The 25450-nt window shown below is 35.0% G+C and overlaps 11 protein-coding genes across 11 annotated transcripts; 6 read left to right on the top strand and 5 right to left on the bottom strand.

The window, feature by feature from the left end:
* Positions 1-764: 764 nt before the first annotated feature.
* Positions 765-2291, top strand: MAC1 (Mac1p; the record flags this gene model as incomplete). Its single annotated transcript, XM_015610337.1, has 1 exon — positions 765-2291. One exon carries the CDS (start codon positions 765-767, stop codon positions 2289-2291), a length of 1527 nt encoding a protein of 508 aa, XP_015468809.1.
* Positions 2292-2601: 310 nt separating this feature from the next.
* On the top strand, positions 2602-4518 carry CTA8 (stress-responsive transcription factor; the record flags this gene model as incomplete). The annotated part of the gene is made up of 1 exon (XM_015610338.1): positions 2602-4518. The coding sequence occupies one exon, from the start codon at positions 2602-2604 to the stop codon at positions 4516-4518; it is 1917 nt and encodes a 638-aa protein (XP_015468810.1).
* Positions 4519-5217: 699 nt separating this feature from the next.
* Positions 5218-7386, top strand: AC631_01509 (Zn(II)2Cys6 transcription factor; the record flags this gene model as incomplete). The annotated part of the gene is made up of 1 exon (XM_015610339.1): positions 5218-7386. The coding sequence occupies one exon, from the start codon at positions 5218-5220 to the stop codon at positions 7384-7386; it is 2169 nt and encodes a 722-aa protein (XP_015468811.1).
* Positions 7387-7412: 26 nt separating this feature from the next.
* AC631_01510 (uncharacterized protein) lies at positions 7413-9293 on the bottom strand (the record flags this gene model as incomplete). The annotated part of the gene is made up of 1 exon (XM_015610340.1): positions 7413-9293. The coding sequence occupies one exon, from the start codon at positions 9291-9293 to the stop codon at positions 7413-7415; it is 1881 nt and encodes a 626-aa protein (XP_015468812.1).
* Positions 9294-9424: 131 nt separating this feature from the next.
* Positions 9425-11209, bottom strand: DAK2 (dihydroxyacetone kinase; the record flags this gene model as incomplete). The annotated part of the gene is made up of 1 exon (XM_015610341.1): positions 9425-11209. The coding sequence occupies one exon, from the start codon at positions 11207-11209 to the stop codon at positions 9425-9427; it is 1785 nt and encodes a 594-aa protein (XP_015468813.1).
* A 422-nt stretch (positions 11210-11631) lies between these two features.
* ARG81 (Arg81p) lies at positions 11632-14487 on the top strand (the record flags this gene model as incomplete). Its single annotated transcript, XM_015610342.1, has 1 exon — positions 11632-14487. One exon carries the CDS (start codon positions 11632-11634, stop codon positions 14485-14487), a length of 2856 nt encoding a protein of 951 aa, XP_015468814.1.
* Positions 14488-15065: 578 nt separating this feature from the next.
* Positions 15066-15629, top strand: PGA6 (Pga6p; the record flags this gene model as incomplete). Its single annotated transcript, XM_015610343.1, has 1 exon — positions 15066-15629. The coding sequence occupies one exon, from the start codon at positions 15066-15068 to the stop codon at positions 15627-15629; it is 564 nt and encodes a 187-aa protein (XP_015468815.1).
* Positions 15630-15942: 313 nt separating this feature from the next.
* Positions 15943-17616, bottom strand: ERO1 (ER oxidoreductin; the record flags this gene model as incomplete). The annotated part of the gene is made up of 1 exon (XM_015610344.1): positions 15943-17616. One exon carries the CDS (start codon positions 17614-17616, stop codon positions 15943-15945), a length of 1674 nt encoding a protein of 557 aa, XP_015468816.1.
* A 347-nt stretch (positions 17617-17963) lies between these two features.
* DBP3 (RNA-dependent ATPase) lies at positions 17964-19583 on the bottom strand (the record flags this gene model as incomplete). The annotated part of the gene is made up of 1 exon (XM_015610345.1): positions 17964-19583. One exon carries the CDS (start codon positions 19581-19583, stop codon positions 17964-17966), a length of 1620 nt encoding a protein of 539 aa, XP_015468817.1.
* A 507-nt stretch (positions 19584-20090) lies between these two features.
* On the bottom strand, positions 20091-20486 carry AC631_01516 (uncharacterized protein; the record flags this gene model as incomplete). The annotated part of the gene is made up of 1 exon (XM_015610346.1): positions 20091-20486. One exon carries the CDS (start codon positions 20484-20486, stop codon positions 20091-20093), a length of 396 nt encoding a protein of 131 aa, XP_015468818.1.
* Positions 20487-22228: 1742 nt separating this feature from the next.
* On the top strand, positions 22229-25438 carry AC631_01517 (poly(A)-specific ribonuclease; the record flags this gene model as incomplete). The annotated part of the gene is made up of 1 exon (XM_015610347.1): positions 22229-25438. One exon carries the CDS (start codon positions 22229-22231, stop codon positions 25436-25438), a length of 3210 nt encoding a protein of 1069 aa, XP_015468819.1.
* Between the last annotated feature and the right edge of the window lie 12 nt (positions 25439-25450).

Below are 25450 nucleotides of genomic sequence, written 5' to 3' on the forward strand. Positions count from 1 at the left end.
AAAGGACACACGGCCACTGAAATGTTGCAAGTATTTCAGTGCTAAATATATCATGCAGATAATCAGAGTATATTGTTTCCTGCTTCATAGACCTGGAACACGACGGAATAGAGAGAGAGATTCCTGGGTGTTTGAATGTAGTAGACTCATAATTAGATCTTGGGTAATTTTGCAGCTATTCGTTCAATTATCAAGTACGAATATATGAGCTCAGTTTCTGCTTTGTAAAGTAATGAACAAGAAAATATATCTTATATTATTACTAGAATACATTTCTTAGTGACTATTAAATGAAAAGAAAATAATATGATAATGCATGGCTATTTTTTAAAAAAAGCAGTTTTTGTAAATATTTGCAATAACTGAACATAAATTGCAGAAACATGCAAAAAGGTACTAATTTTTTTATGAATTGACGAGTTGTGTCATATGCTTGTAGAAAAAACAAATATATCTTAGTGAAGTAAATATGTCACTTCTGTAGCGTATATTAGTTCGCAGGAAGGTTTTAGAAGATACAATGTTCCTAAGGTATACCACAACACAAAGAGGCCAGGAGTTTTGAAATGCATGGATCCCATGATTAAGCTTGAAAACTATGCTACTCGCTTATAATCAACCTTCCTGTACTTATAAGTCGAAATAAATGCAAGTAATAAATTGAAGTAGACATAATCTGATTAGGAAAAAAATTGCTCAATAAAAAATACAAAACACAAAATTTGTTACAAAGAGACTCTATAATCTATACTTTTAATACAACAATGATATTGATAGACGATGCCAAATACTCGTGTATGGAGTGTATACGAGGGCACAGATCAAGTCTGTGTAGGCATCATACAAGACCGTTGCTTCAAGTTAGATCTAAGGGCAGACCCAATGTTCATGCTAATGGTAACCCAAATCATAGAATAGCAGTTTTCGCAGAAGAAATTGATAAAAATAATAGCAATAGTACAGGAAATAACAAAGGAAATTGTGAAAATAAGAAGACTCCAGTAGTAATATTAAAAGCATCTCCAAAACAAGTCATTGACTTAAATAATGGTCGAATTATAGGCCCATACCAGGAAGATATCACAATAGATGAAAGTAGTAAGCCACCATTACCGATAATTAATAGCAATAGTTTCATTAACACAACGTCATGCTGCTTGAATGGGATAAGTAAGCCAAAAAAATCATGCGGATGTTGTTCAAATAAGACGAATAAAAATATCAATAAACTGAAAATATTGAAGACATACCTCAAAAAGCACATGAAGCCCGAAAATGAATGTAAATTTGTTGAATACTCCAATCTGATACAAATAAAGAAAGAGAATGACGACGAAGACCAAAATAGAGGTAGTAAACATTCGATAGTAATAGATAATGATAATGATAAAGATAACGGCAAAATCAAGCCCGCTAACGATAGCTTATTGTATGACGTGGTTAAAATACCTTCTTGTTCAATACCAGGGTCTTGTGGATGTGATAGTAATTGTGCTTGTGAAGGATGTTTTGTACATGGTAATGTCAATGTGAATGAATTAAACAACAACCAATTCAGTAACTTAATTAATTATGCAAACAACAACGAAATAAGGATGCCTCAGGATATAATGAGTAATTATGCTAATAAGTTGAGCGACATGACTCGTGGGCAAATGTATAATGGCATATCTAAGGGAATTACAAATTCAGGTGCTGATATGAATAACGTCTTTGCTAATAACATTTTGGAAACTAATAATAGTACGATATATGCTAACTCACACTCGCATCTAGGTAATTTTGAAAATGAAGACCTGCTTACTTCCAGCACAAATAGCACATCGACCAACCTAACACAATCTAACGATATGAGCATGTTAAACGGCCAAATGTATAACTTACAAACGGATATAAGCCAGCAACATCCAAATCAAAATCATTCGCAGAGATTAATGCAAGCACCATTACAGGGATACGGACAGGAACAAGCACCAGGTGGGCCTCAAATAGAGAAAGATATAGAATCTAAGACTTGTTCTTGTTCGAACGATTGTGATTGTTTTAATTGCGAGACCCATGGAATTATCAATGGAATGAAGCTAGATGATATATTTAATCATATGGTGCCGGCAGATTATAAAGATCTAATAAATTCCATAGGAGTTGATAGAGACGGTGCTAACACTAGTAATATTCTGATAGTGGCACCAATGATTAATTCGTCAAGTGAAAATGTGTCTAGCAATTCTTCAGAGAACTTGGATGCTGATTTAACCAACCGGAAAGCTTCCAGTTGTTGTGGAAGGTAGGATATATACTTCTCGTTTTGTAAATAGTTATTTATGAATAATATTTAAGATTTAATGCATTTAGATCTTTAGACTCAGGCATCAAGTCATACAATATAAGTAGTATTCGATCAAGTAAGCCCATTTATATACTAGATCTTAATTTATCGGTTTTCACACTACACTATATATAAAAATTAAAATATCACTTCATTGAGTTACCAGGTTTCAGAAGGCTTTAAACTAGATCCACATAATACTTCAGAGGATTGAAAGTTGCTATCAAAAGATAAATTAATAGGGATAATATATATTGAAGATTATGGTGAGAATGTCGAGCTATGATGATGATCCTATAATAGAAATTTTTGATAATGATAATAGCGATGACATTCAGGTTATAAATAGAGATAACAGTCAGTATGACCAGAACTTGATGAATGCTAACGGGAATACACCGCATAACTACTATAATGATATATATGATAATTCCCAACAAGAGAATACACACCAGAATCGACAACAACAGGTACAAGAACAACACTCATCACTTTCTTCAATACTTCAACCAGAAGCTCACACAAATCATCAGGAGCCAAGTGGTTTGACACCGATATTGACTTCGAATGATTATAATCAGTTGACAACTGTTAGTCAACCAAAATTTATGACTTCATTGCCGCCATTGGCGCCACTATCGGAATCTGTTATACCGAATAATTTAAATATCCCACCGACGTTGTCATTACCAAAGATGAACGATAACCAAGATAAAAAGACAAGTGTTGTGGCTACAAATACGAAAAAACGAAAAGAGGCTCCGAGCTCCAAGACGAGACCCGCATTTGTAATGAAGATATGGTCCATGGTGAATGATCCTGCAAATCATGATTATATTAGATGGAATGACAGTGGGAAGACATTTCAGGTATTTCACCGAGAAGAATTTATGAAACTCATCTTACCGAAATATTTCAAGCACAATAATTTTGCCAGTTTTGTTAGACAATTGAATATGTATGGCTGGCATAAAGTGCAAGATATCAGCAATGGGACTCTTAATAAAGATGACAAGTCAAACGATGAAATATGGCAGTTTGAGAATCCTTATTTCATAAGAGGCAGGGAAGACTTATTAGATAAAATTGTAAGAAATAAAACCATTAGTCAGGATTCGGATAATATAGAGGCAGGAAATCTCAATTTTCAATCTATCTTAAACGAATTGGATCAAATTAAAGTCAATCAATATGCTATAACTGAGGACTTGAGAAGGGTAAGAAATGATAATAAAACCTTATGGCAAGAGAATTTTATGACTAGAGAGAGACACCAACAACAGGCTCAAACATTAGAGAAGATTTTGAAATTTTTAGCTGCAGTTTATGGTAACTCAGCTGGAAAATTATTAGAAGTTGATAATGGTTCAATTGGGCTTGACGATTTTAATCCGAATAACCAAATGACTACTTATAACTACCAACCCCAACAAGCGCATAACCAAGCTCCACAACAGCCTATACAGACACCGACAACAACAACAACAGGTCAGCCTTCACAACCTCCAAGTCCATTCAATAGACCTCGTTTGATGTTGATGGATCAAGCATATCAAAAGTCCCCATCTAATAATCCTTCTCCTAAAGATACAACACAAAGGAATAGTAATAGTGGTTCAATCGAGGAGATTATAAGGTCATACGAAAACACACCTAATGATTCTCCTAATAGTAATGTAAATAAAATATACCAGCAGTTAATGAATAATGATCCTGGTATTTCTTCCCCAAGACATTATTTCCCAGAGTTGAATAATCCAAATAGTTCTTATTTTGGAATGCCTAATACTCCTGGTCAGCAATACATTAAGTCTGGCACACCATTAGACTCATCAAATAACACATCTGAAGTTATGAATGGATTGGAACAGAATATTTATAAGCAGGGCCAGTCGATTCAGCAAGTTCAGGATTGGATTCAAAAACTAGCAGCCCAGCAGCAACAACAACAGCAGCAACAACAGCAATTGCAGCAATTACAAAATTTAAATCAAAACAGTAAACAAATTTCAGATGATTATGAAAAGCCAGATATAGATGAGTTTGATGTCAACGAATTCTTAGATAACTCAAATGCTTCAAATTCACAGACCAGTAACTCAGTAAACTCTGATCCGAACGACGCTTCTTCGAACAAAAGATCGATTGATGAAGCTAATGATAGTAATGCCAAGAGGAAAAAACAATAATCTCTTTCAATTCAACAACTATATTCAGAACGCAAAGATTAATATTATTCGTGCACATGAAACGTATTTAATTAAATAGTTGACTAATATATTACGTGACTTCTTGTAAATGTAAAAGCGAAGGACAGCATTTAATATATATATCTGCACGATTTTCTTTTCGTGACAGTAGTATCGTGTGGACCAAGAAGCGCAAACCAGAAATTGTCGCATACCCATAATGCGACCTTCGAAGCGCATTTGAAGTTGACATATGTATTGGGAATAGGTTGCAAAATGTGTTTATTTTTATTTTATTTATGTCATTAAAAAAGTTTGTACCCACTACTCGTAATTAAGTTAACGACCTGGTTTATTAAAGATTTTAATTATTAAATATCTTGCTTAATTTAGCATCTAGATCGTTTTCGTTGGTATAGAAAAAAAAATATAAATAAGAATAAAAATCCAACAGAAACCTTACTAATTCTTTAATACTAAACCTAGCGTAGGCTTAATATAGTACTTCAAGGACGAATCTATCCGTTTATTTTTCATTCCATTTTATAGTCACTATGAAAGGTCGTAGATAAAATCCGGTATTCACACTACACATTTATTTGAAATAATACTCCATTCGTAAACCATTAACAGATATAATGATATACTGGCGCAACTTCACTGGTATATACTATTTGTTATGTATGTTATTGGAACAAAATGTCAACAGGTATTTTAAAGTTTGATGATGAAAAAAGGAAGAAAAAGAGGGACTATAGTAAAAATGGTTGCAGGGAATGTAAACGACGGAAGATCAAGTGTGATGAAGCAAAACCAGAATGCTGGCAATGCAAAAGACTAAAAAAGTTCTGCTCATATCCAGAAGTTGGAGAAAGGGTAGCAAGGGTATCAAGGAAACGAATGCGCAATTATGATTCTTACAGAGAGTCTGAGGGATTAAATTCTCCTAATTTATACGGCCCTGGCACAGCTATAGACCCACGTATGAAAAATACTATAGGAAATGGCCAAGCACAGAATTCCACATATACTCAACCACAGTCCAATACCCGAGAAATATATCCACCTCGATTAGCTCCACCATCCATAATAAATTTACTTAATGATACCCAGAATATTGATCGAAGTAGCGTTAATGGCACAAGCAGAACTACTGCGACACCAGAAGATGGGTCACAATCTCTGCCGTTTACTATTTTAAATGATTCTAATAAATTTCGGAACTTATCTGATCAACGTGCAGAATCTGAATACAGTACTACACCTGGGCACCCAATCGAAAATGGTGACATGATATTATTAAGTTCTGATGGATTATATGAATCTAACCCGAAAGACCTTAATTTATTAGCCACTGACCTAAATGATATCGTTAGCAGCTTTATGTTCGAAGCTAACTTTGATACAAAATTACATGAAGATGATTTTCAGTCATTAGACAATCTATTTGATGAGCATATAGCTAAATATAAGGACGTATCTGATGGAGAATTGAACGTGCATGCTAATGCTAATGAAGATATTGATGGGCCTATTCCTAGACATATTCCGGTAGATTTTATTAAAGTTAAAACGAAAAGAGAAGAGAAATATCTTCGAGGGTTTTATGATATTTTTGCGGAAATAATGGTTCCTTTCAATTCTTACGACGAGAAAGTAAAAGCATCATTCAATCCATTACGAGATACTTTACTCAAATGTGCATCAGAAGAACCATTTCTTTTAGCAGGTTTATTAGCGCTGGGAGCTAAAGCGTGTTTTGAGAAGTCCAATTTACCAGAAGACGAAGAGGCATTTTTTAAGTATCTTTCAAATTGTTTGAAAATGTTAGAACCATCTTTGCTAGGGAAAGAAGATAAAGATAAGAAAACATGGGCATCAAACATAGATTCTGTCCTAGTAACTGTTTTATTGTTAACAGGAATTAATGCATTGAGTTCCAAACAAGAATGGAGACCGCACTTAAGGGGCGCAAAAGACATTCTATTAAGATATTCATCAAATAGTCTTGAGTATCCCAGACTAAGGCATTCAAAATTAATGATCTTCTGTAAATTTATCTTTGCATCCTATGAAACTTTAGCAGGGTTAAGTTCTAAATTTGGAGGGACCCTTAAGGAATCGGAAATAGATCTATTAATTTCTGCTGGTGATCCAGATGAGTTAAAGGCTTTGAGGGATCTAGGAATTGTAAGAGATGATGGGTTCAATCTATTATGTGGTTATCATAATTCCTGTATTACTCATTTGAGGGATTTAATAAAAATATTAAATAAGACTAGATCCAAAGGTAATAGTTTTGAGCCTAAAGACACACTTGAGTATATTAGACTAATATCTGAATTTCATGCACAGACAAAGATTGAGTTCGTCACCAAAAAATACTTTCTAAAACCGTCGGATTTTAAGGATGGGATTATTCCAGATAATTTACTTCTCGAAGTAGCTGTGATTAACAATGAACAAATTATTATTAGTTGGATGGATATTTGCCACCAGGTATATGCACTAGCTTCACTCATAACAATTATCACGTATTGTTTTCAATTGTCATATAAATCTGCTCAAGTGCAATCCTTGATAAGTAAGTTAATGGAGCCGATGACTTTTTTGGAGTCTTATCAGGATAATTCAAATGCAAGAAAAGTATGTGTGATGATGCTTCAATGGCCGATATATATAGCAGGAATCAATTGCATATCTGAAAACCATAAACTGTTAATAACGAAGTGTTTTGAAATTTCGGCACAAGCTGGTTCAAGTAGTGCAATTCTCACACTCAATAAAATCAAGAAAATTTGGGACATTCATGCGAGTAATAAAGAATGGAATACAGACGATGATGATATGGATATAGTTACTTATTAATATTTATTATACTTCTATAGAATAATTCAAACTTCCTGTAATAAAGAAAACCAACTTAATTCTCCACATGCTAATTTGAGTTGCGTTTCAAACGACGTTAACTCGTTTTCAGATTCTCTATCAGAATTAGTAGATACAGTATCAAGTTTATCATCCAAATTATCATCCGAGCAACCTACTGATTCTGAACATGAGCAAAATTTACATTCTTTGCTGTTCCAATCAAATTTACCTTGTGACTTAAGTTCTTGTATGTACCAACCAATTCTTTCTGCTCCCAATCTTGCACCGTCTAAGTTGGCAGAAGAGGGACCCATTCTTAGGGATGCATTTTTCCCAATCACAAATAGTGGGATTTCATCATTCCATTGTAGGTTATCTGTAAGGCAAGGAAGTCCTTTAATTGTTGGGATATCATACTTATTTATAATTGGTTGGAGGCATGGTAACGATTTTATATTTGGAGATATTCCTGTTGCATAATAAATATAATCAACATTTGAAAGATTCGTTACACTGCTTAGTTCTGATTCATCTGCTGCATTCTTTGTTTCTGATTTGGTTTTGATGGAAAGATCCCACATTTCAGAATTCACATTCCATTCTTTATTTTCAATAGAGCTATGCTTGAACAATTCTAGCTTTCCGCTTTTCATATGAACTTTAAGTTTCTTGTAATATTCAGGATTTATTGAGCCACCTTCCCTAGCTTCTTGAATCATATCATATCTTTCTTCGTCTGTATCTTTAACATAGAAAGCAGACTTTTTGACATTTTTATATTTTGTAACCCAATCGAGATGGAAATCAAAATGTTTTATCTTTAGTGGTCCTCTAAGTACTAAATATACTTTTTCAACTCCAGAGCATATTGCAACATGTGCTAATTGAGCGGACGTGAGACCACCTCCAACAATTACCACAGAAGCCATCTTACGCTGAGATACTTTTTCCATAATCCTTTCATGGGGAAATTTCACCGATCCTGAGAATATATGTGTAGTGTGACAGCTACCTTGAGGAAATTGTGATTTAGCTTCAAATGGAGGTAAAGGGTAATTGATTTCACCTACATGTCCACTCGCGAGAACGCATATTTTGCACCCAAACACTTTTGAAGAAGTTTTAATAATAAAACCCATTCCAGCCTCATCCTCGTCAACGATATTGATAAAGCAATATTCTATCGATTTAACTTCATCTTTCCTAACGACGTCGTTAAGTTGATATCTCTTTATTATATCCTCACAAAAATCTTTGAAAAGAGGAGTGGAAGGTCTGTAATAGTCTTTCCAATCTCTCATGTTGATATCAATTAAACCAGGCTTGTCTGAAGATTGATTAAGTTCTTGAATTGGTACTGGATCTTTTAAACTTTTTTTCTTTGAGTTTTTCTTTAAGAGCTTTTTAAGTTGATGCTTAGAGTATTCTCTACCCACTACGTTTTCAATTTTCATTAAATCTTTCGTACCATCTCTTTTAGCAAAATGAGAATAAGTAACTAGACCGTCAATATTTACTGGATCTGGGTGGAAAAACATTGGTGATCTTAAGTAAGGTATCTGGCAACTAGCAAATTGTTTGTCCCATTGACCTAGAAATTTATCAGATACACTATCAAGCACAAGAATCTCCAGAGGAAGAAACTTTTTGGGCAGCAAATATGCATTGCTCTTACGTGCTGGCTTGAATTTTGTCTTTGAAGACATGTTATGGTTGATTAAGTTAACCTTATTACCTCTCTGTTTCAACCAGCGGAATCTTTGGTGCTCGTCTTCTGTGTAAATTGATCCAGGATAATCCTCACACAATCTAGCAGAAACTGCCAAAGAACAAGTACCACCTCCTACCACTATAGCCTCAAAAAAATCCTCCTTATATATATCGTATGATTTCAATTCACTCATATTTTGAACTACTAATTTGAGAGTATGGGGCATATATTATATTTCGCAGTCTATTTATAAGAGATATTATAACCTGCGCGGTGCGATCAGTATAACTACAAAGGTCAATTTATTAGATTGCATTATAATAACTAACTAGATAAGGCTTCAACATAACCTTCAATGAGAGCTAACAATCCAACAGCACCAGGGTCTGGAATTTCACCGTCTTTAAATTCTTCATCACTGACATAACTTGCTCTACCAAATTTAGCTTGTAAATCTTTGGTAGATTCACAACCCTTTCTAGCGGCTTTTACTGCTTCTCTAACATCACTAGACTTAGACAATGAATCAACAAATGGTTGTAAAGTATCAACAAGTGTTCTTCCCCCGACACGAGCTTTGGTGTATTTAAATAATCCATCATACAAAGCACCGTGAAATGCTTTACCCAAAGCTTCAGTTGTAATTTCTTGTGCATCCTGAATATTCTTCACTAAAGCAGTCAAGAAAATAGAATATATACCACCAGATGTACCCCCCATATTGTCTTCAACTATTTCAGTAATAGTAGATAAAGTAGAAGCCGGATCACTCAAGTTATCTTTGAAAGATTGGTCATTCTTCAAAGCATCTAAGATAGCATTTGCACCTTTAGCTAAAGTTTCACCACAATCACCATCCCCCACAAGGGTATCATAATGTGTGATATCAGGTTCAGCTTTTAATAATTTTTGTAAAGCTGCCGTCAACGCCTTTTGAAATAATTTGGAGTCCATCTTTAAGGAGGAAGAGACCTTTTGGGCATGGGCCATTGGCGATTCAATATATTTACTTTCATTGGACCATTGGTTTGCATCAAACAGTTTTGGTTTCCATCCCGGAGCATCGGTTGGGAGGTCCAAATATTCCAATACCTTTGATTCAGAATATTTGGACTTGGACTTAGCGATATTCGATAAATTCAATAAGGTGATAGAAAAACCAGGCGAATTCAACGATGTAACGAAGTCGCTAATCAAAACACGCTTTGGTCTTTTGGATAATGGCAAGTTCAGAACTACATGCTCAGCAATCGCATATAACTCAAGAGATGAAGTGCCTCCAATATTATTGATTACTAAAACAAATTCATCGTTCTTCAAATCAAAATCAACATAATGACGATCTTCATCTTCTGGTGACAATAACTTGTAAAACATATCTTTGACTAAGTCATCGATGTTTGGAATAGGGCTCATTTTATGCCCAGGTTCATTATGAATACCCAAGCCTAATTCAGCTTCATCAGAACCTGTAAATTCTATTTCTTCACTGGCCTTTCCAGGAACCGATGTACGGTCCAAAGAAGCACCAATGGTTACCATATTATCGTTCACAAGATGCCCAAGTTCGACAATTGACTTCAAGTCAGCATTGTCTGAAGATGCTGCCCCCAAAATCTTATGAATCAATGCTGTTCCGGCCAAGCCTCTTCTTCCTACCATCTCATTTTGTTTTCTACCTACCGCAACATCGTCACTCACGGCTAAGATATCGATGTTATACCCTTCACTTTTGGCCCTCTCTACAACTAATCCAAAATGCAACACGTCTCCTGTATAATTCTTCACTATGATCAAGGTTCCTTTATCCTTGTTGGATTTGGTCTTCACTGCTGCCATGATTTGCTTTGTCGATGGTGATGCAAAAATGGCACCACTGACTGCGGCATCGAGCAATTTATCACCCACAAAACCCCCGTGTAATGGTTCATGCCCAGCACCCCCTCCACTTATCAATGTAACCTTTTTGGATGTATCAGAATTAAGGTTGTAGATCACTTTTTCTGATGGAATCAATCCAACTGCTGGATTAGAGTGGCATAATCCCTTAAGATTAGACAAAACAATGTCCTCATCCTTATTATACTTCCAGTGCTTTGCTAAAGTCATTTTAATATTCAATTGGTTTCTAAGATTGTTTTATATACGAAAATACAACTTATTTCTCTTAATATCAAAGGAACAAGATAACCATTCCTTCGGATTACACTGCTATAATAGCAAACGAAAAGTCGAAAATTCAAATTACATAATAATGGTCAAAAACTTACATAATCAAGGGCATTTTTATTTCTCGGGGAAAGTTTCCATTTTCAAAACCACATCTTCATCTCCCAAGAGGTTCATTAAGATCTTGCCAAAGGTATTTTACAAACGACTAGGACAAAGATCCAAAGAAGATCTTGATTGTATATAGAGTATAGGAGTTTGGAGACTGAAAAAATCCAAAAAAAACCGAGTAAATATACTGGGTAAAGGACTAAAACGTGTTGATTGAGGTACATAATAGTGATTTAAATCTGTATTTTTAAATGGTAAGCATAGTGGCCAGCGAAAGCGATAATACGAAGGGAGAAGAGAATATAGAGAAGAAAGGCTCAGGTGATATGGAGCAAGAGGGAATGAATGGAAAAAGTAAGGTTAGTGGAATAGAATACCCAAGCAAACAGAAGCGGTCGAAGACATTTACTGGATGCTTTACATGTCGGTCGAGAAAGATCAGATGTGACCTAACGAAGCCACATTGTCGAAATTGTTCGAAAACAGGCCTTACTTGTGCTGGATATGATATAAAATTGCGATGGTCACAGCCATTGCAGTTCTCTAATAAGACCGGGAACTCGATATCATCACTGGTAGTGTTTAACAGGAAGAAGGAAGGAGACGATGAGAGTGCCAATCCCGAGTTTTTCCAAAGACGTTCGGTTGGGTTTGTCAAATGGGATAAACCGTACGAAACGTATGATGAGATGGACAGGGTTTTGGGGATCTTGCATAATTCAGGTAATGATAATATGGTGAATGCGGAAAATAAAACCAAATTGCTAGGTCCATTTGGTGTATTCAAAAGCTCTAAAAAGAGGGCTGGTACCGAAGACCTGAAATCGTCTAAGAGGAAGAATGCGGGGCCTAATTATGTGAATGCGTATGCTGCATCAACAAACTCGAAACAAACAGATGTAGAAAAATCTGGATTCACTCCTATAGCTACTGGCAATGATTCCGCTCCCCATGATCAATTGTGGTTGTCAAACGAATTGAGAGACGATGCATTGTTGACAGCTGCTGCTTTAAACGGAGATTCACAGTTCTTGGATTTTATGAATAATCTTTCTCCAACAAATAACCAAATGATGAATGCGGGTGCCAACACAAATCCAAGAACCAGCCCTAATATTAGTAACTACAACTTCAGCGGAAATCAGAATGATTTTTTAAATTTAGTGTTTCACAGACATAATAATGTTTTCGGGAATAATTACGCCAACAGTAATGCAAATTCCAATACAAATACCCCAGTGCCAGTATCTGCTAGCCAGTCCAGCACAAATATGGCTATGTCAAACTTATTAAATGATAATGATGGTTCTAAGACAATAGATCCAAGCAATCAGCATTTATACTATTCTAATTATAACACTTATTACTACAATAATCCGTATCAAATGAATGAGAACTTAGAAATTCAACTACATGCATCGAAAGTACCCAACAATACAGAAGAGGAGAGTACTGATATTATAGAAGGCGATAATACAAACACCACTCAAATGCCTGCATCTATTATGTGCATCGTCCAGAGCCCATTGCAACCAAAACTAGGCTTCGATTTATCCATTCCTTCAATAAATAATTCAACAACCATGGGACTACCAACAACGGCTTTACAAGTTCAACCATTAACAAGATACTTATTGAACTACTATAATACACAAGTAGCAGATTTAATGACGGTCATTCCATTGACAGAAAATCCATGGAAAACCGTTTACTTCCCTAGAGCATTAATGGCAATAGGTGAGTTGCTGGCATTAGGAAAGACTTCAAATGCTAAGAATGCATTGCTAAACGCATTACTTGCAGTACTGGCATTTAACTTACAATCGAAATTCCCAAAGAATTCTGACCCAATGAAATACTATTTAAATTTGGGTATTCGGTTGAGGAATCAAGCAAGTTTATTTGTAAAAAGCTTATTAGGCTCGAATATTGATTCAAAGTCAGGGATTGAGAGTTGTGTTTTAAACGAAAAATATAAGGATGTGTTATGTGCTGTTATGTCCATGATTAGTGTTGATTTAGTTTGGGGTACAATGCAAGATACAAATTTGTATATCAGGTGGTGTGGTAAAGTTATAGCTGCAAAGATGGTTAATAAGAAGAAGTTATCCTCAAGAGCAAGAATCTTACACAGAATTTTTCTGTCATTGAAGTTGATTCAGGATCTGACATGTTTGGATTTAGATAATATTAAGGACGATTATGAAACAATCAATGAAAGTGGTTATGATGTCAACGGGGACAAGTTTTTTAGCACTTTACGTCAGAACACGAAGTCATCTGGTAAGGGTAAAATTGAATTCATTATAAACAACATTGAACACAGCAACATCACAGGAAACAATCAAATGAAAAACACTTCACCATTGTTTGTTAACAAGAAATTAATCAATACAAAAAAGAATGACGAAAATTTTGCAACTGATGCATTATATGGTTTGCCGAACTCGTTGATTTTACTATTTAGCGAAACCGTTCAATTATTGAGAACCAAGATATACCACCAGGAAATATATCAAGACTTACCTATCAATTTCCAGCAGGCTGTGAATAACCTAGAAGAGAAATTGCTCAATTGGAGATTAGATTGGAAATTATTTGAGACTGAAAATAAGGAGGAGGGTGATGGAAAGTCTGAGTCCAAACAAGATCAATCCGATGACGAATCCACACGCAAACAGGACGAAGTGGACAAAAGGTTCACATCTCCAATGCATGAAGCTACCTACCATCACATTTTATCATTCTACTACGCGTTGACAATCTATTTTAATAGATTAATCAATGCAGTCCCTCCGGAACAAGTACAGACAAAAGTTGAAAAAACATTGGAGCATCTAAACGCAATTCAGGCGCTCATCGCAAAGGATGAGGCTGCAATTATTCCATTATTCTGGCAGGGATTCATTGCCGGATGTGAAGCCACTTCAAATGACTTGCAAATGGGATTTAAAAAATGGGGGGCCGATATCGCCCAATATTTAGGTAGTTATTGGGGCGCACGGCAAATTATGCTCGAGGTTTGGCGTCGTAAGCGAATGAACGAACCGAGAGACGACTGGGTTAGCGTAATTAGAGACTGGGAAATGAACCTTATGTTGAATTAATTCGTGTATACAAATAAATAATAGCATAAATACTAGTAATAAATAATAATAATAATAATATAAGAACCTTGAACACCAAACACGGTTTTAAGCGTCTGACGACTTTGCATTGTTAAATGGAATGTTTCATTTAACAACTTTGGTGTTCGAACGCCAAAATCAAACGGCTAGACCTCCACGTTTATTTCTTCTTTGTTCTCGTGTTTGTTTTTGATTCCCGGTAAATAAATAATGAAAAAATCGCGATCTAATGTTTTATAAACAGACGCGCAAAAAAAGTTGGTGATGCGGTCTTAACTATGTAATTAATTATTTAGAACACCTTTTTGACTGAAAAAAGGGATGAGGTTGAACAAGAGAAGAGTAGATACGCGTAACTTGCGCGTTAACGATAGGTAGGCTTTTTGGTGATTAAGGGGGATTAATAGTATGTTTAATAGATTTTAACGAAAAAATTGATCACCCAAGAAGGTATAAATATGAATGAGATTATCCCCTTGAAGAAGATGAATTTGTTTTAATTATCAATAGATTCTTGATTACCAACTAATACACTCTTTTAATTACACACTAATAAAATGCAATACCAATTATTATCTGTCGCTGCTTTAGTCGCTTCCGTCGCCGCACAAACCACCGAATACGCTATTGACACTGTTACTGAGAACCACACCACCGATGTTACTATCACTCAATGTTCTTCTCACAAGTGTGACACTACCGTGCAACAACAAACTCAAACTACCGTGACTACCACTGTTAACGGTGTTAAGACTGTCTACACCACTGTCTGCCCATTGACCGAATCTGGTGCTGCTGCTCCAACTTCTGCTGCTGCTGAAAACAACGAAGCCGCTCCAGAATCTGAAGCCGCTCAATCTCAAGCTGCTGCTTCCGAATCTGACTCTTACGTTGATGTCACTGTTACTCCAACTGTCACCGCCTCTACCGGTGTCGAAGCTACTGTTACTTCTCAAGCTACCTTCACCTCTGTCTACAACTCTAACGGTACCGCTTCTGGTTCTAGCAGTCTTGAAGCTGCTAACACTGCTAGTGTTTCCGCTTACGAAGGTAAGGCTAACGGTCAACAAGCTATGGTTGGTTTAGCTGGTTTAGCTGCCTTAGCTGCTGTCTTATTATAAGCATAATGCTATAATTAATTTCATTTTTAAAAAAAAAAAAATATCGGTCCATTCCTTAATAGAAAGTACTTTTCACATTCACTAATCTTAATTTGTTATATTTAAGTAAAATTTATATTCTTTAATGTATTTTATTTATTCGGTTTAATATTAATGTACTAGTAGATTTTATGACTGATTAAGCTATGAATTGTCTCAAGGATTCCAACTTGGGTCTTGAGAGTTCTGAGTCCTGGGTCTGCTTGATACCACTACAATATTTTAATGGAAAAATATATATCATGTGTTTAAATCTTATATTTACAGTATTTAACTATTGTGAAAACAAATTTATGTAATCATTTTGTTCTTTACTTTGGAGTAATTGATATTCCATGTATTGGTTGTATTCTTCGCGTCCAATGAAAATATTCCACCAGCGATTCAATTTGAACAATGAAACGTTGTAAACTATACTTGGAAGACGCTTGTAACTACCAAGAACATAGAATAATGCATCCATAACTTCAGCGAAAGCTTTATTAAATTCCTCTTTTAATGTCAATGACTTTCTTTTAGCTGGACCTTTAGATTTTGAATCTTTGTTTGTAGACTTCTTTTCTTTAGTTGATTTATCGGAATCTAAATTAATTGACTGCAAAAATGGGAAATCGAGACCATCGTTCTTCTTTGCATCAAAATTCTCGTAGTCACCTGGCTTTACTAAACCTTTCTTGACATCATCAAGGTGACTCAAATACATTTGTTTAAAGTTGTTAATGGCTTCAATCGATTTAGATAATCTGTCGAAAGTGTTAAATAATGCAACTAATTCGATTCTTCTGAATTTTAATTTATCAATGTTGTCTCCTTCAAAAAGAATTTTAAAGGCAGTACCATAGCCAATAGTCTGAAGTTTACCCCACATTCTGCATCTGTCACAACCAACACAATCCATTATAGCAGAGACGTTTTTAAAACGAGCACGGAACTCATCCTTTAAAGTTGGTGATACTACTTCTGGGTTGAATAAAGTGGAAGAATTATACAACAAATTAGATGATAATTCAGGAACTATGTTACTTAATAATTGTTTGTAATTTTGGTCAGAATTAGACAAGAAATGCTGATTAAAATCATCACCGTGATCGATAGTATCAAGCAACTTTGGGAAATTTGATAATTTTACAATTGATTCACTGATCAAAGCAAAATTAAAGTAGATGTTAGATAATCTATCATTAAAAGATCCAACTCTTTCCATAAAAACTTTTAAGTTAGGTTCAAAATTTCCTGAACCAGGTGATAAGTATTCGTTTGATAAATGAACTGCGATAGATGCATGCATACCCGAAATCAATCTGTAGAATAATTTCTTCTCAACACATTGTTCTGGTTCTGCATTAGGATCTTTCATCGACATTGGATTCGTGTTTGGAAAGCAGTTTTCAGAATATATAGCCTTCCATACATCATATGATTGATTTCCACCGTATCCGGTGAAACGTTCTGGGTTATCCAATAAATTTACGTAAACACATTGGTGATCATCGTCAATATGGCAGTAATCAAAATCTTCGCAAGTTTCTGCTCCGTTAGCCGACTCGTCTGCCAATCCAGTTGATTCTGGACGTTTTATTTGCCCTAATTTGGAAGGCTTCAAGTTCTCATTGCTTATATTTGACCAGTTATATTGTGAAGGAGGCAAAATTTCAACAGCACAGTTTTCGGTAGCACAGAAGTGCTGGGTATCCCAGAATTTACATTGTTTATCGAAATTCAACTTAAAATACCTAAAGTATGGAGTTTCCACTAATGATGTCAAATATGGGCGAATCTGTTCATTTAAACGATCGATATATGAAAATGTTGTGTTACAAGTAGGCGTGATGATCTGAGAGCAGAAGTCCGGGGAATCAAATGGACTAAACTTCGTGAGTGACATACTACCACTAACCAACAATAACTGGCTTAGAAAAACCATAGTGGCGACTATGGAAAATTTCATCTTTATGTTTAATGTTGTTGATATATGCAAATTTTCTTTGTAAATTAACTTTTTTTTGAATAAAAAGAATCAAACTAAATAATATAACCAAAAAGACAACAAATGATAACCAAAATCTATAATGTAACTGAACTATATATGTTCAGGTAGGCTATCGTTATTTATCTTATTAATACTGATTAATGAAAAAAAGTTCCTGTCATACTACATACAGGAAAATATGAACACGTATCAATTTCTTTTTAATTTGCAACTAGAAAGTTCTATTATAGTCTATTTATATGAAAGGCTATGAAAATATACACTTGAAAAGAGAAGGAAAAATGGAAACAACGGAATGCAAATAATTAATCAAATTTAATCTTTTTAGCAGTTTTCGTCATGTCAACATCCTTGAAGAAAGCACCGTAGGCAGAATGTGCTTTCTTTTTTGTATGTCCACCGAATTTCAATAATTCATCAGGAACAGGTTGATTAGCACCTCTCAAGACGTTCATTAAGGCACCACTCAAGTGCTTTTCGTGTTCTGTGAATAAAGTGTGCGCGATACCAGTTTGACCTGCTCTACCAGTTCTACCAATACGGTGAACATAATCTTCAACAGTCAATGGGAAAGTCAAGTTGATAACAACCTTAACGTTAGGAATATCCAAACCTCTGGCAGCGACATCTGTGGCCAATAATAAGGTGGTCTTACCGGCTTTGAAAGCACCTAATGCGCTGGTTCTTTGTTGTTGAGATAAATCACCGTGGACGGCAGAAACCTTGAAGGAGTTTCTAACTAACAAGTTTTCGATTCTAGTGGCTTCTTTTTTGTACAAGGCGAAAATTAAAATCTTGTCATCCTTTTTAGATCCTGATTGATATTTTCTCAACAAAGAGAGTAATTTCTTTTCCTTGTCGTATGGTTCAATAACTTCGACTATTTGAGTAATTCTCTTGTTTGCAGATAATTCGTTTCTGTCACCAATGCTAACCTTGACTGGGCTATTCATGAAAGTGGAGGCTAATTCTCTGACTTCCTTAGGCCAAGTAGCGGTAAACATCAAAGTTTGTCTGTCAGCATGGTTGGTTTGTTGCATCACAGACTTGATATCTTCTTCGAAACCCTTTTCTAACATTCTGTCGGCTTCATCTAAAACTAAGTACTCAATCGTGTCCAAAGATAAAGCTCCATCGTTTAACAAATCAATCAATCTACCTGGGGTGGCAACAACAACACTGGCATCACGCAAACTCTTAATTTGATCGTGTTTAGAAACACCACCATACACGGCAACACAGTTAAGTGGGGTGTTAGCAGTCAAATCGACCAAGTTGTCGTAGATTTGAAGGGCTAATTCTCTGGTAGGCGAAATACACAATACCTTTAAGCCCTTCTTGTTGTGGGTTAAAATATTATTTATGGCTGGTACACCGAATGCAAAGGTCTTTCCGGAACCTGTTTCTGCGACACCAATGACGTCCTTACCACTTAACAAATATGGCCATGATACGGATTGAATTGGAGTAGGCTTAGGAAACTTAGAAATGACTTCTGCAATCCTTGAGTCTAAGTCGATTTGGTCGAATCCCAATAAAGGACGCAAGTTCAACTTGTGTGGGTCTTCAACGGTAACTTCGTTCTCTTGTAAAAATGAATCAATTTCTGATTGAGGTAAGCTTGTTAATGCCGGAGATTGAGTGTAACCAGTCGAACTACTTGCAATGCTCTTGCTTGAAACATCTTGGCTTTCACTCTTTACCTTTTTATCCTTCTTTTCCTTCTTATCTTTCTTCTCGCTCTTATCTTTCTTCTCGCTCTTTTCCTTCTTTTCCTTCTTTTCTTCCTTGTCTTTCTTTTCCTTCTTGTCTTTCTTTTCCTTCTTTTCCTTCTTTTCTTTCTTGCTCACCTTAACTTTCTTTTCTATTTGTTCGGTAGCCTCCTCAGAGTGCTTTCTCTTCTTATCTTTATGATCCTTGCTCATCGTTAATACTATTATTGCCCTTATAAAACATTGGACTTAAACATTTTTTTTCAGTTTATTTTTTTTTGTATCGCGAGCCGCACAATGACCTGCTCCAGAGATATGGACACGGGCTCGTGATACTGACCATCATTAGGATAAGACCCTTTTGTTTGTTTAGTTTTATGTATTATGTGTAGTATATATCTATAACATACTAGAAAGCAGGCGCAAACAATACATTTAGCGGGTTTGAAGACATTAAACAAAATGGAGAGTGTGCGCAAAAAACCAATAAATTTCTAATAAACAACACCATGTGGTTATCAAACGTGGATGTAGCAAACCGACCCACTCTAAGCATAGCCAGTAAACTCAAAGCGGAGAATAAACGTTGAAAACATGAAGACATGGGAATAAACAAGTAATAAATAGTAAGGCACAAATGCTTGGATTCATGCGCAGATAGGTAATGTAAAAATAGACATAAACAGCGGTACGCGTTATATGTACATTAAACATTTACAGTTAGACAGCTACTGCATTATTACTCTTCTTTCTGGTAGGCTGTTTGAATTGCTTGCTTTTCTTGTAGTGGATGTCAGATTTGAACTTCTCGGGCAAAATGACCGATTCACCGAGGTCATCGTCGTTATCCAAAGTGGTCAAAATCTTATAGTTTGTATTTGTATGTTTGGTGGGTTTCAGGGTCTTTTTGACCTTACTGACCATTGGTTTGCCCTTGGATAACGCTGCAACCTCGGCGTAACTAAGCTTTTTATAATTTATATCGACGAATGAATCCTTATCGTTCATCGTGTATTGAACTGCCTGCTTATCTTCACGGGTTATAAATTTATTGGGAATTTCTTCGGCAGGTATGATGGGTTTCTTATACCAAGATGGAAAGAATGTTTTAAGCATTATGAATTTATAGCGAGTTTCAATAAATATTTAACGTATGAAAGAATATAAATATAATCGTACACAAATAAATAAAGCGATAACCACCTATATATATTTATACATGAGCCTATGAACGCACCCACAACTAAAGGATCACATAATGTTTTGTTGGATTGCCCTTTTGAGATTCGAGACTACACTGTATACATTACACGCCTTCTCAAAATAACAACCTCCGTGTCATATGAAGCTCCCCGGATGACTCAACCACATGTGTTATCTATCTATAGATAAGACATTTTGATGATACGCGAGCCTCGAAGATCAGATGACTTGCTAAGATTCGTGATTATGCAGTATATACTACATACTAGAGAGACCATTGTATGATGGCAATCCGTGTAATTGGGTGTACTAAGCGAGACGATTGACTGTCTCTGGCGGAGGTTTACTGTTGGTGTAAGAAAGTTTGTAAAAAGAAGTCCATAGATGGTTCCTGAATGGCCTTGAGTCTCACCGCACTATGCATTGATGACCATAGGTCATTCATAGTGGAAAAGTTATAGAACGCAGTATGCTTTTGACGGAATTGGTGACACATGACACCGGTACATATTAGCTGAGAACGTCATGATCAAAACATCATTACATTCTCATTAGTACATATATTCTGTAATGTTGCATCAGGGATCCGAATACCGAATTTGTGTGAATCACTAGAGCAAACAGGCTTTCGCCAAGCTACCCGATGGTTTGCATATATTATTTGAGTTTCCAGTTAGTTCTAGAAAACCACATAACTATTAGAGTACATTTTGCAACAATTTTGTTGATGGTATTTTTGGTACATTTCCTGCTATTTATGAGCACTCAAAACTTAAAGATGTATGTAGACAGACGATAATATTACTATGCATTGTAATTCATAAAAGATAACCACTACACTTGTAATTATCATATATCATTAATAAATTAAAAGTAAAAGTTGTGTATTTGTACTGGTACACAAATACATAATGGTAAAATTTCAACACAGTATGAATTTCTTACTACGCTCATGACAACGTATCTGTGCTAGAAAACGGTTGGGTGTGAAAAAACACTTTCAATATGGTTTCTTGGGATGGTAGATATATTGTAGCTCAAAATAAAAGCTCATTTCTTTCACCTATACATATAATATTATACCATTAAGATCTCGGGAATATGTAAGAGCAAAATCTGGTAGAGAATTGGACTATTAGAGTGAACATTGGCATTATTGTGTTTGAAATAATTCCCCTTTTACATTCTTGTCCCATTGAAAACAGAAAAAAAATCTCCAAAACATTGCAAGACAGCCATGAAGTAGCATAAATCTTATCTCCCCAAGTAATCCGACAACTCTTTATTCTTTAATATCGTTATCCTATGTCTAGAAGTCTTCTTGGTTATTGCCATTTAACATCCTGCACATAAATATTCTGGTGGTAATCAAAAATAAATAGACAACCAACAAACTACTAATAGGTGTAACGTAGAAGATATTAATAGGATTGTATTATGGAAGGCTGGGGTGAAGTAAGTACTATTTATTAAAATATATTCAGAGAAATTACTAACCGATATAGATATCACGAATTGCTGCAACTGCCTCGTCTTCAGTAATCGACAATTCGAAGATTACATCACTACAATTTGATACTCAACAGAATTTGCTATGGTGTGGTGACTCAAAGGGGACCTCAAGGTCATTTACACCTCAGGCGACGTCTATTCCTATGCCATATCCAGCGTTGCATCTATCACAATATTCAAAATTTAAGTCGAGTCTAGGCATTTCTCCTGTAAAACAGTATTTAAACCACCAAAAGGGAATATTGTCATTACTGCATAACTGTGTAAATTTTAATAATAGAAGGGGATTGGCCCAATTATCATTGACTAGCGAGCTGTTCAAAGAACCAGGTTTTAATAATTTGACATGTATGACATTTAATTCCAATACCAATAATGATTTAGTTATAGCAGGGGATTCTTTATTCAAAGTAGATCTATTGAAGCCAAACATGACAACTTCATTCAATCATTCGGGAAAAGTTTCCATGATTGATAATACATTGAAATACCTTACTCTTGGTAAATCTAATGGTGAAATTGAAATATTCGATCCAGTGAGTAATCAAACAGTTAAATCGTTTTACGGCCATAATGGGTTGCTCTCAGATATAGACGTACAAGGAAACTATGTGGCATCTTGTGGTTACTCATTACGCCCAAGACGAAACCAAGCGTCTCAAAGTAGTTATATGATTGATCCTTTGGTAAACATTTATGATTTGAGAATGATGAGATCTTTGCCTCCAATTCCATTTCCAGCTGGGGCATCATTTGTCAGATTTCATCCTAAGCTACCAAATATTATGATAATTGCGTCTAGTTTGGGTCAGTTACAATTTGTTGACATCTATGATCAGCTGAATGTTTACTTATATCAAGCAGATTTGAGTAATGTAAACGCGTCAACACCGACAACTTCTTCAAACACATATTTGGCGAATCTTGAAATCAGTGGGAATGGTGACTTTATTACTTTCAGTGATGGGTTTCAAAACTTACATTTATGGTCGTTTAAAAATAATAATAGCAAGAATTTTATAAACTTTCCAAGTTATTTAGAACAGCCAGATTTTGTTCAACCATTTCAACAAAACCATATTGATGTAGATGACGTGGTTCCACTATCATCGATTGGTATGCCTTATTACAAAGATCTATTACTTTCAAATTATGCATCAGACTTACACTTTACGAAGGAGTTACTGAAATTGCCCACACACTTGGATCCAGAGTTATTGCAGAGTCAGTATTCACAAATTCTTCCATATAATAGTTTAAAATATGGTAAAAGAAATCTACATAAATTTTATGTACCATTGAAAACTAATATGCAAACAAAACAAAAATTATTCCCAAAGTTTATCAGTGAAAAAAATGGACATGAGTCAGTATTTGATAATGAGAACAGCAATATTTTTGAATATAAATCACTGAATAAGTTTGAGGTGCCTAAGTGTTATTCAAGTTTGAAAATTCAGTACTCTAAATTTGGGGTGGAAGATTTTGATTTTAGTTTCTATAATAGAACAAAATATAGTGGATTAGAAAATCACTTAGATAATTCTTATATCAATTCATTGTTGCAATTATATAAATACAGCTCAATTTTCCAGAATTTTATTATCAAACATTTGCTAAAGGAATGGCTACCAAATGACTTGACAACTATTATCCAAAAGGGCAACCCACAGGGTTCTTCGATTTTAAACGAATTAGGCTATATTTTTGATATGATGAATAAATCTCAAGGAAAAAATTGCAAGACCTCTAATTTCTCAAGTGTTTTGAGTCAAAATCAGGTAGCTCAAATGCAAGAATTAATCAATAAAGATGATTGCAAAAACTTGAATGCATTTGAAATAAGAGCTATAATCAGCAAGTTTAATAAATTTTTATTATCTACGTGCAATAATGATTTATTGAACCAATTTAACACATCGTTAAATGAAATTACGAACATAAACTACGAGATTGAAATTAAGAGTAATGGTTGTAATATAAACAATGTTAATTACAACAGTCAGTTAACAGTTGATCTCATGAGTCCTCCAGTTAATAAATTAAGCATTCTAATCTCCGCAAACTCAACTTCAGCAACAAAGAAAAATTTGAATATTTTAAATTACCTCGACTATTCGATGAATCAATTTAAAACAATGAAGTGTCAACAGTGTAATAATTCATTTCCGCATCTTTTAGAAATGAGACAATCTTTGGTTCAGTTACCACCTGTTCTTCTGATAAATGTTAACTTCACTGGTCAAGAATTTAATATAATCCCAAACTTTCCTAATTGGCTCGTTCCTGAATTTTATACTTATGAAATGAATAACAAAGTTAATTTCAAATTACAAAGTAATGATAATCTTTCAAATAAGTATGAGTTATTGGGTTATGTCTGTGAAATAAACCAGGGTTCGGAATTTTTAAAAGGTGAACATAACCTAGTCTCATATATCAAAATAGAAGGTCAATGGTATTTATTTAATGATTTCTTAGTAATGCCAATTCCCGAGTCTGAAGTGTTTGACTTATCTTATAATTGGAAAAAGCCAATTATAATTATGTATCAGTTGGCAAAAAGCGTGGAGTTGGAGACTTTTAAACAGGAATCTTTTGCTCAATTGCTGGATTTGAATGACTCAATTTTGTATCGTGATCATTTCGCTGGTGGAATCAGGGATTCAATTAAACGAGAATATGAATTGTTGACGAAAGATGAAGCACCCAGTGCAGGTACATTAATAGCAATTGATGCAGAGTTTGTGACTCTAAATCCGGAAGAACTAGAAGTTCATTATGGTGGTGTCAGGAATCTAATTAAACCTAGAAATCTTTCTCTTGCCAGAATTTCTGTACTTAGGGGTGATAATGGACCCAAACAAGGTGTTCCATTTATTGATGATTATATTATTCATACTTGCTTTATCGACGATTATTTGACAAGCTTTTCTGGTATTGAGCCAGGTGATTTAGATCCATCGACTTCTAATAAAACTTTGACAACGTTGCAGACTTCTTATAGGAAATTATGGCTTCTATTGAACCTAGGATGTATATTTGTTGGACATGGTTTACAGAATGATTTTAGGTGTATTAATTTGCATGTTCCTAAGAATCAAATTAGAGACACAGCCGAATTTTTTTATCTACCCGAGTTCAAACGTAAACTAAGCTTGAAGTTTTTGGCTTATATTTTATTAAAAGAAAAGGTTCAGACTGGTAACCATGATTCTATCGAAGATGCCAATACAGCTTTATTATTATATAAAAAATACCTCGAGCTCACTGCAATTGGTGATTTTGAATCTACCTTACACAGAATATATATGGATGGTCAACAATTGAGATTTAAAGTACCAGATTCATAGTATTTCTGTATA

Source organism: Debaryomyces fabryi (genome assembly GCF_001447935.2).
Source record: "Debaryomyces fabryi strain CBS 789 chromosome Unknown contig00021, whole genome shotgun sequence".
NCBI classification, from domain to species: Eukaryota; Fungi; Ascomycota; class Pichiomycetes; order Serinales; family Debaryomycetaceae; genus Debaryomyces; species Debaryomyces fabryi.